At 54.5% G+C, this 14,707-nt stretch overlaps 1 protein-coding gene and 1 long non-coding RNA gene across 2 annotated transcripts in view; one reads left to right on the top strand and one right to left on the bottom strand.

Moving 5' to 3' along the window:
* LOC146186370 (uncharacterized) overlaps positions 1-14,707 on the top strand; it is a 378,918-nt gene that overhangs the window by 259,870 nt on the left and 104,341 nt on the right. The gene's annotated exons all lie outside the window — the stretch shown is intronic.
* On the bottom strand, positions 12,736-14,316 carry LOC146186376 (uncharacterized). The gene is made up of 2 exons (XM_084605666.1): positions 14,137-14,316; positions 12,736-13,088 (listed from the first exon to the last, which is right to left on the bottom strand). The coding sequence occupies exons 1-2, from the start codon at positions 14,146-14,148 to the stop codon at positions 12,813-12,815; spliced, it is 288 nt and encodes a 95-aa protein (XP_084461792.1). The 5' UTR covers positions 14,149-14,316; the 3' UTR covers positions 12,736-12,812.

Raw genomic sequence — 14,707 nt, 5'->3', positions numbered from 1 at the left:
GGTGTGCTGGCAATGGCGAGGGCGATGGCTGCTTCCTCTGCGGCAGTGGAAGTGAGAGCATGGATATTGGCGACGGAGAGGGGGTCTCGTGTATTAGAAACAGTGGCGAGGGCATAGGCGGGATGCGAGAGGTAGGGTGCCGCATCAACATACACGGCGTCAGACCGTGTACCGTACTGGCACCAGAGGGTGGAGGCGCGGGCAGATCAGCGAGCGGCATGATGCTCAGGGTGCATGTTCTTGGGAAGGGGCTTGACAGTGAGCATGGAGAAGAGGGAGCTGGGCAAGGGTTGGGTGACAGAGATAAGGGAGACAGGGGTCAAGCGAAGGGAAGTAAGAATGGCTCTGCCAGGGGTGGTGCGAGATAAACGATCGAGTTGTGCCACGCGATGGGCATCCACAAGTTCTGAAAGAGTATTGTGGACGCCCATCGCCAGTAGACGAGAAGTGGGGGTGGAAGTGGGAAGCCCGAGAGCCGACTTATAGGTTTGGCGGATGAGACAGTTGACCTTGTCTTCCTCGGTACGAGACAGAAAGAGGTAGGGGAGGGAGTAGACAAGGCACAAAGGCCTGAACAAGACGACGGAGGTCGTGCTCGCGCATGCCATAGTGTCGGTTAGCGACCCGTCGGATCAGCCGTACCGTCTGCTGGACGGTGGTAGTAAGGCGGGAAAGGACAGTAGTGTGTTTGCCATTGGATTGGAGAAAGAGACCGAGAATACGAATGCAAGAGACAGAAGGGATGGGATGTCCGTCGATAGTGACGTTAAGGTTAGGAGATGAGGTTGGAGCTATGCCTCGAACCAGGAGGAGCAGGAGCTCCGACTTGGACGGGGAACAAGCCAGCCCGACCGTGCGAGCATAATCGGCGACCGTTTTAGCGCCCGCCTGGAGAGGGGCTTCCATCTCACCAAGATTGCCGGTAGTCACCCAGAGGGTGATATCATCAGCGTAGAAAGCATGGGAGAGGTTAGGAATGCTAGCTAGAGCACGTGCCATCGGAAAAAGGGTGGTGTTGAAGAGAAGGGGAGAGAGAACAGAACCATGGGGGGTATCTCGATTTCCAAGAGGGAAAGCAGGAGAGGAAAGGGTGCCGAATGAGATCTCAGCCGTGCGATGGGCAAGAAAAGCTTTGATGTAACTATGGATTCGGGAGCCCACGCTAAAGGTAGAAAGGGCGTCTAGGATGGCGGTATGGACGACATTATCAAATGCTTTTGTCAAGTCCAGTGCCATGATCGCGCGAGTGAGCTTGGCGTGAAGAGGGTGAAGGACCTCTTCGGAGAGCTGGAGCATGACATCCTTTGTAGAGAGGGATGGGCGAAAGCCGAACATCGAATCGGGGAAGAGATGGTTGTCCTCGAGGAAGCTCTGTAAGCGATCTAGAACGACGTGCTAAAAGAGCTTACCGAGACAAGAGGTGAGGGAAATAGGACGGAGATTTTGAATGTCTATGGGTTTGCCGGGCTTGGGGATGAAGGTCACCTTAGCGTGGGTCCACTCAGAAGGCAGGGTGCCTTCGTGCCAATGTTTGTTAGAGGTCCGTAATGGCCTCTAGGGATGATGTGTCCAGGTTACGGAGGGCCTTATTAGAAATTTGGTCTGCTCCTGGTGCGGAAGTGGTGCGGAGCTTATGTAGTGCCGCACAAACCTCCCCCAAAATGATATCTGCGTCAAGCGCAGAATTAATGCTGCCGATGTAAGAAGGGAGGGGGGACGGAGGGGAAGTGCAGAGATAGCGATCTCGGAGTGCAAGAAGGAAATCGGAATCGGATAGCAGTGAGGATTGCAGGAGGCGCGTCACATCCCTGCGTTGCGTGGCCTTGACATGCGACGGGTCAAGGAGGGCACGTAGGAGCGCCCACGTATCCCTCAGTCCGAGGTTACCGGCCATGCGGTCGCATGTCTGGCCCCACTGCTGCCTGGTGAGGTATGATCAGTGCTCCTCAATTTCCATATCCAGGCGGGCAAGGCGGAGGCGTAGTGAGCGATTGTGTTTTTGTGAAAGCCAGCGGCGGTGCAGGGAATGATGCGCCTCCCATAGGTGAAGGAGGCGGCTGTCAGCCGTGGAGGAGTGAGGAGGGGTAGGGACGGTAGAGGTGGCGGATGAAACATCTTTGAGCAAGGTGGCAGTCCATTGAGAAAGGTCTGAGATGGAGGTGGGGGCATGTTGCCGTGAGTGGCGGAACCGATCCCAATCGACTACCTGGCTCCGACGCTGACGGGAGGACAGGCTAGGAAGAGAGAAGATGGACAGGATATAGTGGTCGCTGCCGAGAAAGACCCAGGTGTTCGTCCACGCTGCATCCACGACGTTTTTGCAGATGGAAAGGTCCGGATTAGTGTTGCGTTGGACACTGGAGCCGATGCGGGTTGGGTCAGAAAAATCATTAAGGACGGATAACTGTTCGTTCTGGATGAATGTCCACAGCGCGAGACCTTTCCTACTGTTCCCGGGATAACCCCAGCTGATGTGATGTGCTTTGAAATCCCCGAGAATGAGGAGCGCGTTGCGATGTGCGCGAGAAAGGGCTTTGCGTAGAAGGAGGAGGAAAGGAGCTGAAGGCGTGCGAGGAGGGCTGTAGACATTATGAACAAAGAGACTGGCATCCTGTCGCCGCCGGGGGAGGAGTTCTAGGAAAAGATGCGTGCACTCTGGAACGTCGAGAGGATGCTCTATCGCCGTGTAGTTGCGGTGAACCAGAGTGGCAATGTTCGGGGGGGATGAGGAAGAAGGATGGAAAGCAGTGAAGTCGCGCAGCTTAACTGGGGAGAAAGTTTCTTGGAGGGCGATCAAAGCGGGGAGCTCGGAGGGAGGGATGTTCTGGAGGTGGAGCTGCAGCGCGTTCCGCTTTCCGCGGAAACCACGGCAGTTCCACTGCCAGAAATTAAGGCGTGAGGGGTGTCTGGCCATCACGAGGCCTGGGTGCCCCTGCTGGTGCAGGGGGATTGGGAGATGAGGAGGAGGGGAGGAGGGATGACACCATTAGGGTCGTCTGGGCAAGTTCGGCTTCGTGGGCACTCTGGCGGGCCTCAATTCTGGCTACGCGTTCGTTAATTTGTTCCATCCATTTCTGCGTGTCGGTACGCAGCGTAGAAATTGCGGCCATGAGGCGCTGCTCATGGGCATCAAGAAACGAGGCTGTGTGGTGGATGACGGCCTCCACCTCCGGGATGGATGTGGGCTGGTTGGTGGATCGCCTCTTTTGTGGAGGGTGCGGGAAGGGGATGGTGGTGGTAGAAAACATTCATATAGGACAAATACAGGAGGTTATGCGTGAGCTGACCCTGGAGGGGCCAACCCTCACAAACACTAGGTGGAGGTCCCTAGTTCGGGACCCCAGTGGCGTCTGCCGCCGCTCGGGCTCGCCCGACTAAGGCCCGCTGGGCCTTCAGGTCGGAGCAGCCGAGCAGGGCCGCCTCCCAGTCCTCCCGGGTTATGTTGGGGTGAGGGGGGATAGCCGGATTTGAGGGGCAGGCCCACACCATGTGGTAGATGTCCGAAGACACCACCCCATAGTGCGGGCAGCTGCCAGAGAAAGCAGGGTCGAAGTGTTTTAGAGCTGCCGGGCACAGCAGTGTGTTGGTAAAGAGGCGGAGTAAGAGCCGCTCATCCGCCTTTGAAAGGCCTTTACACGGGCGGGGGTAAAAGCTGTGGCTAGATTGGTAGTAATTTACGATATCTTTGAATGTATAAGCCGGATTAGGATCAGCGTCCTGGTCGGAGGGGGAGGAGGAGGAAACTTCCCGGAAAGAGAGCGCGCGGGCGGCGGCGTCGGCAGCCTCGTTTCCAGCCAGCCCCTGATGAGCAGGAGCCCAAATAATATATCGGGTAGCGGGGTCCCCAATGTAGGAGCTATGTTGAAGTATTCGGTAGGCTAGATAAGGGGTCGAGCCCTGTTCGACATTCCGACAGGCCCCTCGCGAGTCGGAAATTATATATTTCGAGTCAGAGTGGGAAGCAGCCAATGCTATGGCGACCTCCTCCGCATGAATCATGTTGCGGGCCCTGAAGCTAGGACCGCTGACTGTTTTCGCCTCGTGGACGACTGCGGCCGTGTACCACCTCCCATGGTGCGGGCCAGAGGCGTCCACATAAAAAACGCCGGGTTTAGAACCATAATGGCGTGCCAGGGCTTCCGCCCGCGCCAGGCGTCTGCCGTCATGGTCTTCGCGTGCCATTTTGGCGGGAAGGGGGCTTACGCGGAGGGCGCATCTCCACGGCGCTGGAATGCTTGCCCGTTCTTCCATAAGTGTCGTATGTTTGATGTGGAGCCGGGCAAGAAGGCGGCGGCCCGACTGCGTCTGCGACAAACGCGTATATTGATTTGTGAGGTGCGCTTCCCTCAATTCCCTGAAGGTGTTCACCATTCCCAGCGCCATGAGGCGCTGGTTTGAGGTATTCACCGGGATATCGAGGGCCCGCTTAATGATTTTGTGGAAAATGACCTCGAGGGCATCCTCATCTTGCTTCCGCAGGTGGAGATATGGAGGCGAATAAAGGATTCGACTGGTTACGAAGGCGTTTGCCAGCCGCAAGGCATCCTTGCTTCGTAACCCCCCGCGTTTATTGGAAACCCGGCGGACCATGCGGCCCACCTGGTCCCCCACCTTGCGGAGTTTAGCCAATGTGGTGTCTGGCTTGCGGTGTTGGTGAATGAAGAGTCCCAGTACTCGGGCTTCTTGTGTTTCTGGAATTGGACCTGATTGAAGATTAAGTTGAATTTTAGTAGTGCATTTTGGAGAGGGGCGGATGTGCACAAATTCCGATTTCTGTGGGGAGCATTGAAGGCCGCAGCGTCTAGCATAGCGGTCTACTATTGTCGCCGCCTGCTGCAGGCTGGCCTCAATGTCTCCAAGTGAGCCCTGTGTAGCCCACAGGGTGATGTCGTCGGCATACAGAGCGTGCTGCATGCCCTCGACAGCACCCAGCTGGGCCGGCAGGCGCATCATGGCCAAATTGAATAGCAGGGGAGAAAGCTCTGCGCCTTGCGGCGTTCCCTTGGTACCTAGGGGGAAGGGGCCGTGTTCATTATCCTGAATGCGGATGTAAGATTGGCGGTCTGTGAGGAATTGGCGGATATATTGGAAGGCACAGTGGCCACAGTTGGTTTGACTTAAATGAGTGAGAATAATATCATGCGTTACATTGTCGAAAGCCCCCTTAAGATCCAGGGCGAGTACGACCCTGTCGTTATGAGGGCACTCGAGGGGGTCAAGGACTTCCCGATGTAGTTGAAGCAAGACATCCTGTGCGGATCTGTGTGGGCGAAATCCGTACATGGTGTCCGCAAAGACATGTTGTCTCAAGGTACTCAGACAACCGGTCCCGCACCATCGTCTCCATAAGTTTGCCCACACAAGAGGTAAGAGAGATGGGGCGAAGGTTGTCCGTGTTTATTGCTTTGCCGGCCTTTGGTATGAATGTGACCACAGCGGTTTTCCAATAAATGGGGAGTGGCGTATCTCCTCGCCATATTGCATTGATGTAGTCCAATAAAGTGGTATAAGCTGAGTCGGGAAGGTTAGCTAGTAATTTAACAGTGATTTTGTCCCGGCCAGGTGCAGTACCACGTTTTTATTTTGCCCAGGGCTGCCCGTAAGTCGTGGAGCTTAAACAGCTGATCAAGCTCAGCGTTCTCAGAGCCTGCATAAGAGTACGCCTGCCCACGGGTGTCCTGTATGTTGCACATATATCGGTCCCTGAGTTTGTGCGCGAGTTGTGTAGTATTACCAGAGAAGGCGTGGATTACACGCTGAAGATGTTTTTGTGTTTCTCTACGGGTCTGAGTTGGATCAATGAGGGCGCGAAAGAGGCGCCATGTGTTTCGGCTGGACATTTGACGCGCTGCCGTGTTGCACCTATCTCCACCCAGTTAGAGTCGGCGAGCTGGGCCGCATACTCAGCCGCTCGCTGGGTGAGCTCGGCAATTCGAGCTTTAAGGTTTCTGTTATGTTTCTGCCGGCGCCATCGGCGGACAAGGGAGTGCCGAGCTTCCCAGAGGTGGAGTAGGTGGTTGTCCACATCCGATACCACCTCTGAAAGCTGAATCTGAGTTTCAGTGGAGCGGAGGTGTGAAACCAAATGCTGGGACCATGCTCTGTAATGGATGTTGTGTTGTCGAAATTTTGTCTGAATTTCGTCCAATCTGTGAGACGGGCTTGTGTTGTGGGTTTAGAGAGTGGACGAGTTCTGATTGTGGTATTGTGAATGCAGTGGTCGCTACCGAGGGTTTCCTCGGTGTTGACCCAGTCTGTATGTTGGATGTTATAAGTAAAGGTGAGGTCCGGACAAGTGTCCCTTGTCACGGAGATACCAAGTCGGGTTGGATGGACGGGGTCAGTGTGAAAGTGAGGCCCAGCGTGGACGCAAGCTCCGCCAACCTGCGCCCTCGCTTTTCTTCACGGTGGTAGCCCCAAAGCCGACTGGGGGCGTTAAAGTCGCCTACAATCAGGAGGGGGTCTCGACCCGCGACTCTCAGCGCTCGGCTGAAGAGGTCTGCAAAAGAAATGTGTTGCAGTTTAGGAGGACAGTATACATTGAGAATGTGAAGTGGTGGGTCCTGCTTGCGGAGAGGGAGGAGAGTCACCATCACGTAGGAATATACAATTTCGAGGTAGAGGTCGACAAGATTAGCTGTATAATTTTTGTGGACACAAAGACAAGTCGAGAGGTCTTGTCTTTGACCCGCCACGAAGCAGCCGAGCTAAGTGTGGCAGATACTTTGCCTTTTCCTTCACGTGGTGCGCAGTGTAGCTATGCGTTGGTTTCATGCCGTTCCCATGGCGACTATAATTTGTTTAGGACTGGTGGGATAACGCGAACTTGGCGCAAATGAACAGTAAAGCTAACACTCTAAAAAGCGCTAACATTAATGGCTCGGCATTTCTCTGCTCTCAGTTCGACACTTGCCATGCCGTAAATTTTTTATTCCACCATTTTTCCGACGTCCAATTCTTCGTTGACCGCTGCTGGTCGTTGCTGTTCTTTTAGAGCGCAGCTCTTTGGCGTCCGTTCCTGGGTTTCGCGTCGGTGTCGTCGTCGGCCTCGTAACCAGCTCCGCCCCCCTTTCATCCCCCCAGCGCTAGCAGCGACCGACTGATACCGCTGGATGCCGCTGACGCCGCTAGAGAGTCAAGATAACGTGACTGCATAGAACACCGTCGCCGCCATGCAGAAAGAGGAGGGGAGGGTCCCCCACCCCTGTTCCTGTGTGGCGGATAGGGTGCTCTTCAGTTGCCGACGCGCCGGTTATTTCACGTGGGCCCCGGCACGTCGACGAATACGTGACCACCTTCCCACGGCTAGACCTGGTTCTTGGCGCTGCGGAAGCGAGGGTATCATATTGTTTGCGTCGGCATCGGCGGCGTTGTCCCTGAAACCAACTCCGCAGCTGGGGTTGACTCACTATCGGCGTCAGCAGCATCAGTCAGTCGCTGCTATCTCTTCCCTCCTCCCTTTATCGCCTTGTCCGCTTGCTGCGCGCGCTTCTGCCCCCATCGTTTGCCGCTGGGTGTACACGCCGCCCCCCTCCCCCCTCTTCCTGCGAGTCTCCGGTTGTCAAAGCGCCGGCTCGAACTTAACTCCTTTCTTCGCTCCTCCTCCAATGCAACCCCTGTGCGGTGGCAATCAGAGAGCCAGATCGGTGGCGGCGGATCTGTATATGTGCACCGCCCGAGCCAAAATTGCCGCTGCCGTTCGCCACTGCGAAATTATCTGCCAGTTCTTTCTGAGCCATGAGCGAGACGACCGGTGGAAGTCCTCCGTGTGCTGCTGCTGCTGCTGCTGCTGCTGCTGCTGCTGCTGCTGCTGCTGCTGCTGCTGCTGCTGCTGCTGCTGCTGCTGCTGCTGCTGCTGCTGCTGCTGCTGCTGCTGCTGCTGCTGCTGCTGCTGCTGCTGCTGCTGCTGCTGCTGCTGCTGCTGCTGCTGCTGCTGCTGCTGCTGCTGCTGCTGCTGCTGCTGCTGCTGCTGCTGCTGCTGCTGCTGCTGCTGCTGCTGCTGCTGCTGCTGCTGCTGCTGCTGCTGCTGCTGCTGCTGCTGCTGCTGCTGCTGCTGCTGCTGCTGCTGCTGCTGCTGCTGCTGCTGCTGCTGCTGCTGCTGCTGCTGCTGCTGCTGCTGCTGCTGCTGCTGCTGCTGCTGCTGCTGCTGCTGCTGCTGCTGCTGCTGCTGCTGCTGCTGCTGCTGCTGCTGCTGCTGCTGCTGCTGCTGCTGCTGCTGCTGCTGCTGCTGCTGCTGCTGCTGCTGCTGCTGCTGCTGCTGCTGCTGCTGCTGCTGCTGCTGCTGCTGCTGCTGCTGCTGCTGCTGCTGCTGCTGCTGCTGCTGCTGCTGCTGCTGCTGCTGCTGCTGCTGCTGCTGCTGCTGCTGCTGCTGCTGCTGCTGCTGCTGCTGCTGCTGCTGCTGCTGCTGCTGCTGCTGCTGCTGCTGCTGCTGCTGCTGCTGCTGCTGCTGCTGCTGCTGCTGCTGCTGCTGCTGCTGCTGCTGCTGCTGCTGCTGCTGCTGCTGCTGCTGCTGCTGCTGCTGCTGCTGCTGCTGCTGCTGCTGCTGCTGCTGCTGCTGCTGCTGCTGCTGCTGCTGCTGCTGCTGCTGCTGCTGCTGCTGCTGCTGCTGCTGCTGCTGCTGCTGCTGCTGCTGCTGCTGCTGCTGCTGCTGCTGCTGCTGCTGCTGCTGCTGCTGCTGCTGCTGCTGCTGCTGCTGCTGCTGCTGCTGCTGCTGCTGCTGCTGCTGCTGCTGCTGCTGCTGCTGCTGCTGCTGCTGCTGCTGCTGCTGCTGCTGCTGCTGCTGCTGCTGCTGCTGCTGCTGCTGCTGCTGCTGCTGCTGCTGCTGCTGCTGCTGCTGCTGCTGCTGCTGCTGCTGCTGCTGCTGCTGCTGCTGCTGCTGCTGCTGCTGCTGCTGCTGCTGCTGCTGCTGCTGCTGCTGCTGCTGCTGCTGCTGCTGCTGCTGCTGCTGCTGCTGCTGCTGCTGCTGCTGCTGCTGCTGCTGCTGCTGCTGCTGCTGCTGCTGCTGCTGCTGCTGCTGCTGCTGCTGCTGCTGCTGCTGCTGCTGCTGCTGCTGCTGCTGCTGCTGCTGCTGCTGCTGCTGCTGCTGCTGCTGCTGCTGCTGCTGCTGCTGCTGCTGCTGCTGCTGCTGCTGCTGCTGCTGCTGCTGCTGCTGCTGCTGCTGCTGCTGCTGCTGCTGCTGCTGCTGCTGCTGCTGCTGCTGCTGCTGCTGCTGCTGCTGCTGCTGCTGCTGCTGCTGCTGCTGCTGCTGCTGCTGCTGCTGCTGCTGCTGCTGCTGCTGCTGCTGCTGCTGCTGCTGCTGCTGCTGCTGCTGCTGCTGCTGCTGCTGCTGCTGCTGCTGCTGCTGCTGCTGCTGCTGCTGCTGCTGCTGCTGCTGCTGCTGCTGCTGCTGCTGCTGCTGCTGCTGCTGCTGCTGCTGCTGCTGCTGCTGCTGCTGCTGCTGCTGCTGCTGCTGCTGCTGCTGCTGCTGCTGCTGCTGCTGCTGCTGCTGCTGCTGCTGCTGCTGCTGCTGCTGCTGCTGCTGCTGCTGCTGCTGCTGCTGCTGCTGCTGCTGCTGCTGCTGCTGCTGCTGCTGCTGCTGCTGCTGCTGCTGCTGCTGCTGCTGCTGCTGCTGCTGCTGCTGCTGCTGCTGCTGCTGCTGCTGCTGCTGCTGCCGCCGCCGCCGCCGCCGCCGCCGCCGCCGCCGCCGCCGCCGCCGCCGCCGCCGCCGCCGCCGCCGCCGCCGCCGCCGCCGCCGCCGCCGCCGCCGCCGCCGCCGCCGCCGCCGCCGCCGCCGCCGCCGCCGCCGCCGCCGCCGCCGCCGCCGCCGCCGCCGCCGCCGCCGCCGCCGCCGCCGCCGCCGCCGCCGCCGCCGCCGCCGCCGCCGCCGCCGCCGCCGCCGCCGCCGCCGCCGCCGCCGCCGCCGCCGCCGCCGCCGCCGCCGCCGCCGCCGCCGCCGCCGCCGCCGCCGCCGCCAGAGCAGAGGCCCAGCGCCGTCGCCGCAAGAATCCAGAGCAGTAAGCGAGGCTGAAGCAGAAGCTCATCGCCGCCGTCGGGAAGGGAGTCTTTGTTAAAGGGATACGTGTGAAAAATAAAAAAAAATTTTGTGATAGCGCATACACGTGTTGCTCAATTTCCTTGCCTCAATCTATCGAAAAGGTGAAACAGCTTATTTGTTGCGCTCAAATTTCGCATTAGGAAGTAACGTAATCGTGGGTAATTTTTTTCCCAATAGTTTGTAGTGTTGTGCTTCAACTTCGCGCTTTCTTTTCTTGATTTTTTTTTTTGCTTTTGTGTGTGAGTTCTACCTAGCCCACATACTCACTTATTTTAGTAGCGTGTTATCATATTCTGGAAGCCACCTAGCGAATTGGTGTTAATGATGTCTCTGATTTTTTTTGTTCGCAGCGTTTACGGTTGCGTTTATAAAAAACACGTCACTGTCCCTCGAATTTCTCTGCACCACCCTACAATGCACTGAAGAAGCATTTACCCCGACAGCATGTTGCTTTAAGGTTCAGCTGGCTCAGACAGCATATGCACAAGAACATATAATTGCAATTTGTTCCGTTGTGCTGTTATATTATGAGGGATGGCCAGTATCTTTTGCTTTTTGAGCTTTAAGTTTGTCACTAAATGATAACTAAATTTTGTATTTAGGAGAGAAGTCCGAAATTTCCTTTTTTTGGTATACTCCATCTTTGTCTGATGTACTCCCCATCGGAGGCGATCGCTTGTGCTGTCGCTGCCAACTGTGGGCCTCGAAGGCCTAATTCCCTAATTCCTATTGCCCTAATTCTCGACTCCTGTGGCAAATAAAGCTCTCTCTCTCTCTCTCCCTCTCTGTGCTGCCGATGCTCTGCTCCTTTCATGCTGTCGTAGAAGAATGACTGTACGTCTTCTTTTGCGTCACCTACCGTTCAGTATGCTGGAACTAGTGCTAATCAAACTTCCGGTTATTTTGCAAGACGAAACATCGTCTTAGGGTTACGTTAATTTTGTATCCGATGAAGAGGGCGCAAGTGCTGCGGCTGTTGTCGCTGCAAACATGACGTCGTCTTCCTTAGAACACACACACAGATCAGTGCAGCCGCTCGAGGACAGACTCCACTTAAAAGTTATAACAATGCACTCCTAAGAAAAATGACGTTGCGACACATTTATTGAAATCTAACATTGTTCTTGAGTGACATTATAAAAAATTCGTAACAGATCTCTTTGATCATGCCAGTTTCAAAAATGCCTTCAACACCTTGTTCTTCCAACGTTGGCGACTTCATGAAGGTATTGCCGATAATAACAGATGCTTTGATCCACTCATGAACTGGTATGTGATCTATTGGTGTTACGGTTGTCCTTTCGATTATCTGCTTTTGCAGCAGCGCTGGCTAGTTTTTCCAGACATCGTATAATGTACGCGACAGACTGCTTTCCTCCTATTTTTCGGCCCCACCCCCACATTTAAACATACATGCGCGCAGGTGATATAATAAAATGCTTTGATGACCAATCACGTAAAACTTACTGAACAGCCTTCATACCTTTGAAGGCCTACACTTTCATGACATGATATTTCTGTGTTTTTCACTCATTCCGTTTCGCATGACCTGCAGGTTTAAACACTACTGCACCAAAACTTGGCGGTGAGCGCCACAGACTGAGAGTTTGCAAGTTCAATTCGTACAACACACCCTGCGACGCCACTGGAGTGCGTCGTAACTGTCGTTGACGTCTGGCTGTCGCTGGATTCTCCAGCCTTGTTTGTGTTCACACCACATTTTGTCTTATGTACGTGCCTTCTGTCGTCCATAACGTTCAGCCAGTTTACAGCCCCCCCCCCCCCCTCCCCAGCATCACTCCTTGATTATTTGTCTTTTCCCCCTTTTCTTACTCGTAGCGCTTTTAGAACACCTTCGTTTAGACGCTACTAATATGCGAACAAGTGTCTAGGGCAGCCTCGCTAAGCATAAGCAGGTAGTAGCACTGTGACAAGCGTGAAGCGACGCGCTTTGTTCAAGCGATTATCCCAAGTCACGATTTACTATATGCTTATCACTGAGTGGCTATTAGTGACGTATTCAGATACCAATAAAAGAATTGTACCAGTGCCCAAGTTTAAGAAAGTTAGCACAGAGCAGGTACTGCCGCAAAGGAGCTTTATTTATATGTCTATGCTTTTTGGTCAGCGCTTTTCAATTATAATGCGCGTCTGTCTTAGCCAGTCTTTTGTAATAACTAATGCACAGACGTATTTGCTTTTATTCAAATTGTGTATCCTAAGGCAACAGGAAAGTTTGCACAAACGCATTTACCAAAGAGGGCTTGCGTTGTTTGCCCAGGTGGAACCTACTCATTGCATTTTCCTTAATAAAGCTTGTGCCACAATCCCTTTCTGGCGTGCACTGGCACACACGCATTGGCTGAGCATAATCTCAAGACACATGAAGTGTTGCACTTACAGGTGCCATAGATTTCATTTTCATTTTATGCTATTTAAATGCAATAAATAGTTGAATATTTCGGGATGTTAAGCTATTAAGTAAAGGACCAAATTAATGTAGTCGTTCTTCTTTCCCTTTTTCATCAGTTCAGATATCTGCAGATATTTAGGAGGATCTGTGATATACATTGTATGACCCCCGTCACGCAGATTGTATATGTTGGAGATGTATGTACTTCTCAATATGATACTGCCTTTTATTTGAAAGACGCTGCTGTTGTCCAACATGAGTCGAGTTATTACTCAGTCTGCTGCATTTGATGCTTGCCTTTTTTATTATTCAAAATGAGACTTTGTACAAATTTCTTTGGCAGTGGCGAATGACTGAACATTCTATTTAGCCGTGGTAGCCGTAGCCTCCGTAGCCACCGAATTTTCCATAGCCGCCGTAGCCACCATAGCCGCCATAACCACCGTATCCGCCGTATCCGCCGTAGCCGATGCCGTAGCCGATTCCGTGACCAATGCCATAGCCTCCGTATCCAAGCCCATAGCCGCCGTAGCCGCCGTAACCACCGTATCCTCCATAGCCGCCATATCCACCGTATCCGCCGTAGCCGATCAAGCCAGCATATGCCGTTGCAACCATTGCGGATAGGACAAGCAGAGCAACCTGGAATGTGCAGTAGTATACTTGATTCAGGTTCTCAAGTTAATACCATTGTAGATTACATGAGGTATTAGAACGGCTGTTGCCAGGAGATCCACTGCTATCCCTATAGTTTCATCAGCTTGCAGCCAAAAGCACATTCTATCGCGTTCTTCACGCGATAACATGCCGCACAATCGAAGACATAGCTGGCTATAGGGACAGCATCTGCTGACCAAAGTGAGTAGCAACAAGCAATGCAATAATTTTACTGAGCAGAAATTCCTGAGAATCATTTTGATATAAGTCCGACCGTTCTATACAGACAAGAAACCTTATATCTTCAAAGATTCCTCTTTGCCTTAGTGAACACGTGCTATGCATAAATGATGCTTGAAACTATGCCGTTACGACGTCTTTGCCAGACCAAACAGAAAAAGCATTTTCTTCGAATCGTCGATATAGCAAATAGAGGGGTTTCCTCCAGCTTTAATTTTCAGCCCCTGTAGTTTTCCTAGCGACCAGAATTTTAAAAGTTGCAAGTGCTCCCAAATAGTACCGCATCATTTCCAGTTTAGGCTGTTTGGTCAATGCAAAAAGAAAAATGTTATCGAATTAACTCCAACACAGCAGTGCATAATTTTCATTTCTTCGAGCAAAATCGTAATTGCATTGTTTATTTAATCTGATTTACTGTAGTTGTTAATGTCTAGACGGTGAACGCTTAGATTCAGTGGGTCCGTTTTTCATCAAAAGCATATTTGCTATGGAGGGGTCTGCGATTATGTTAATAAACGTTTCTATTACAGGGTTGCCCAAATTCACCCATCTACTTCTATACCTATAGAATTCACCGAAAGCTACAATTCTTGCCAGGCTACCTGTGGCAAGTTATACCAGCGAAGAGTTATTGTGTTTCTCATACTGGGGACCGCCTACAGGACAGGTGCTTTTCTATGCATGTATGGTATTAATGCGAACAATACAATTACCCTACTCCTGGCAGTGCAGGCGCGGATAGTACGGCAAAGCATTTGGTTTCTCCTAAGCTGTTGTAAATTGTGAGACTCACGCAGGCCTTCATTGCGACGTCTGGTAGTGGTGCTGGAGCGTCTAGATCGAGGAGTAAAGTCCTTTGGTTGTGGGTGACCAAAGCTCGGTCGGTGGCGCTTATATAGGAAAACGGCCATACGCCAAAAAAACAGTCACCACCCTCCCACTTCACCCTCCTCACTGCTCACCGGATTCGAAGTGGAGCGGCGCGATTACTCCTTTTCCGCGCCGAAAGCGCGTGCCCGACACGATCTGGACAAAATTATGAAAACAGTATCACGGCCACGCCCTCTTTCACTGCCGCCCCACCAGCGAGCGCCCAAGCCTGTGGCGAAAGGGGTAAACAAGGCGACGTCACAGTTGCGTCGTAACGGCACTTGGGTAACGACGACGCCCGGGTGCAGCAGCAGTGCTCCGGCGACGCTTGTTTTTTCCCGGCGCCTTAGCTGATGGCCTCGTTTGGCATATTTCGGTGGTTGCGTACCGCCCGTTGCACCGCTGTATGCGTCCATGCACTCGCTACTTGGTTCCTAATAGCCCGCGCTTTTGACCGAGATCAGGAGAAAGGTTGCTGCACGGAAATGCAGGCA

The sequence above is a fragment of the Amblyomma maculatum genome, chromosome 6 (genome assembly GCF_055883805.1).
Source record: "Amblyomma maculatum isolate TAMU_Amacu chromosome 6, ASM5588380v1, whole genome shotgun sequence".
NCBI classification, from domain to species: Eukaryota; Metazoa; Arthropoda; class Arachnida; order Ixodida; family Ixodidae; genus Amblyomma; species Amblyomma maculatum.
The sequence above is the reverse complement of the archived record's forward strand: the minus strand, read 5'-3'. Positions and strand labels throughout refer to the sequence as shown.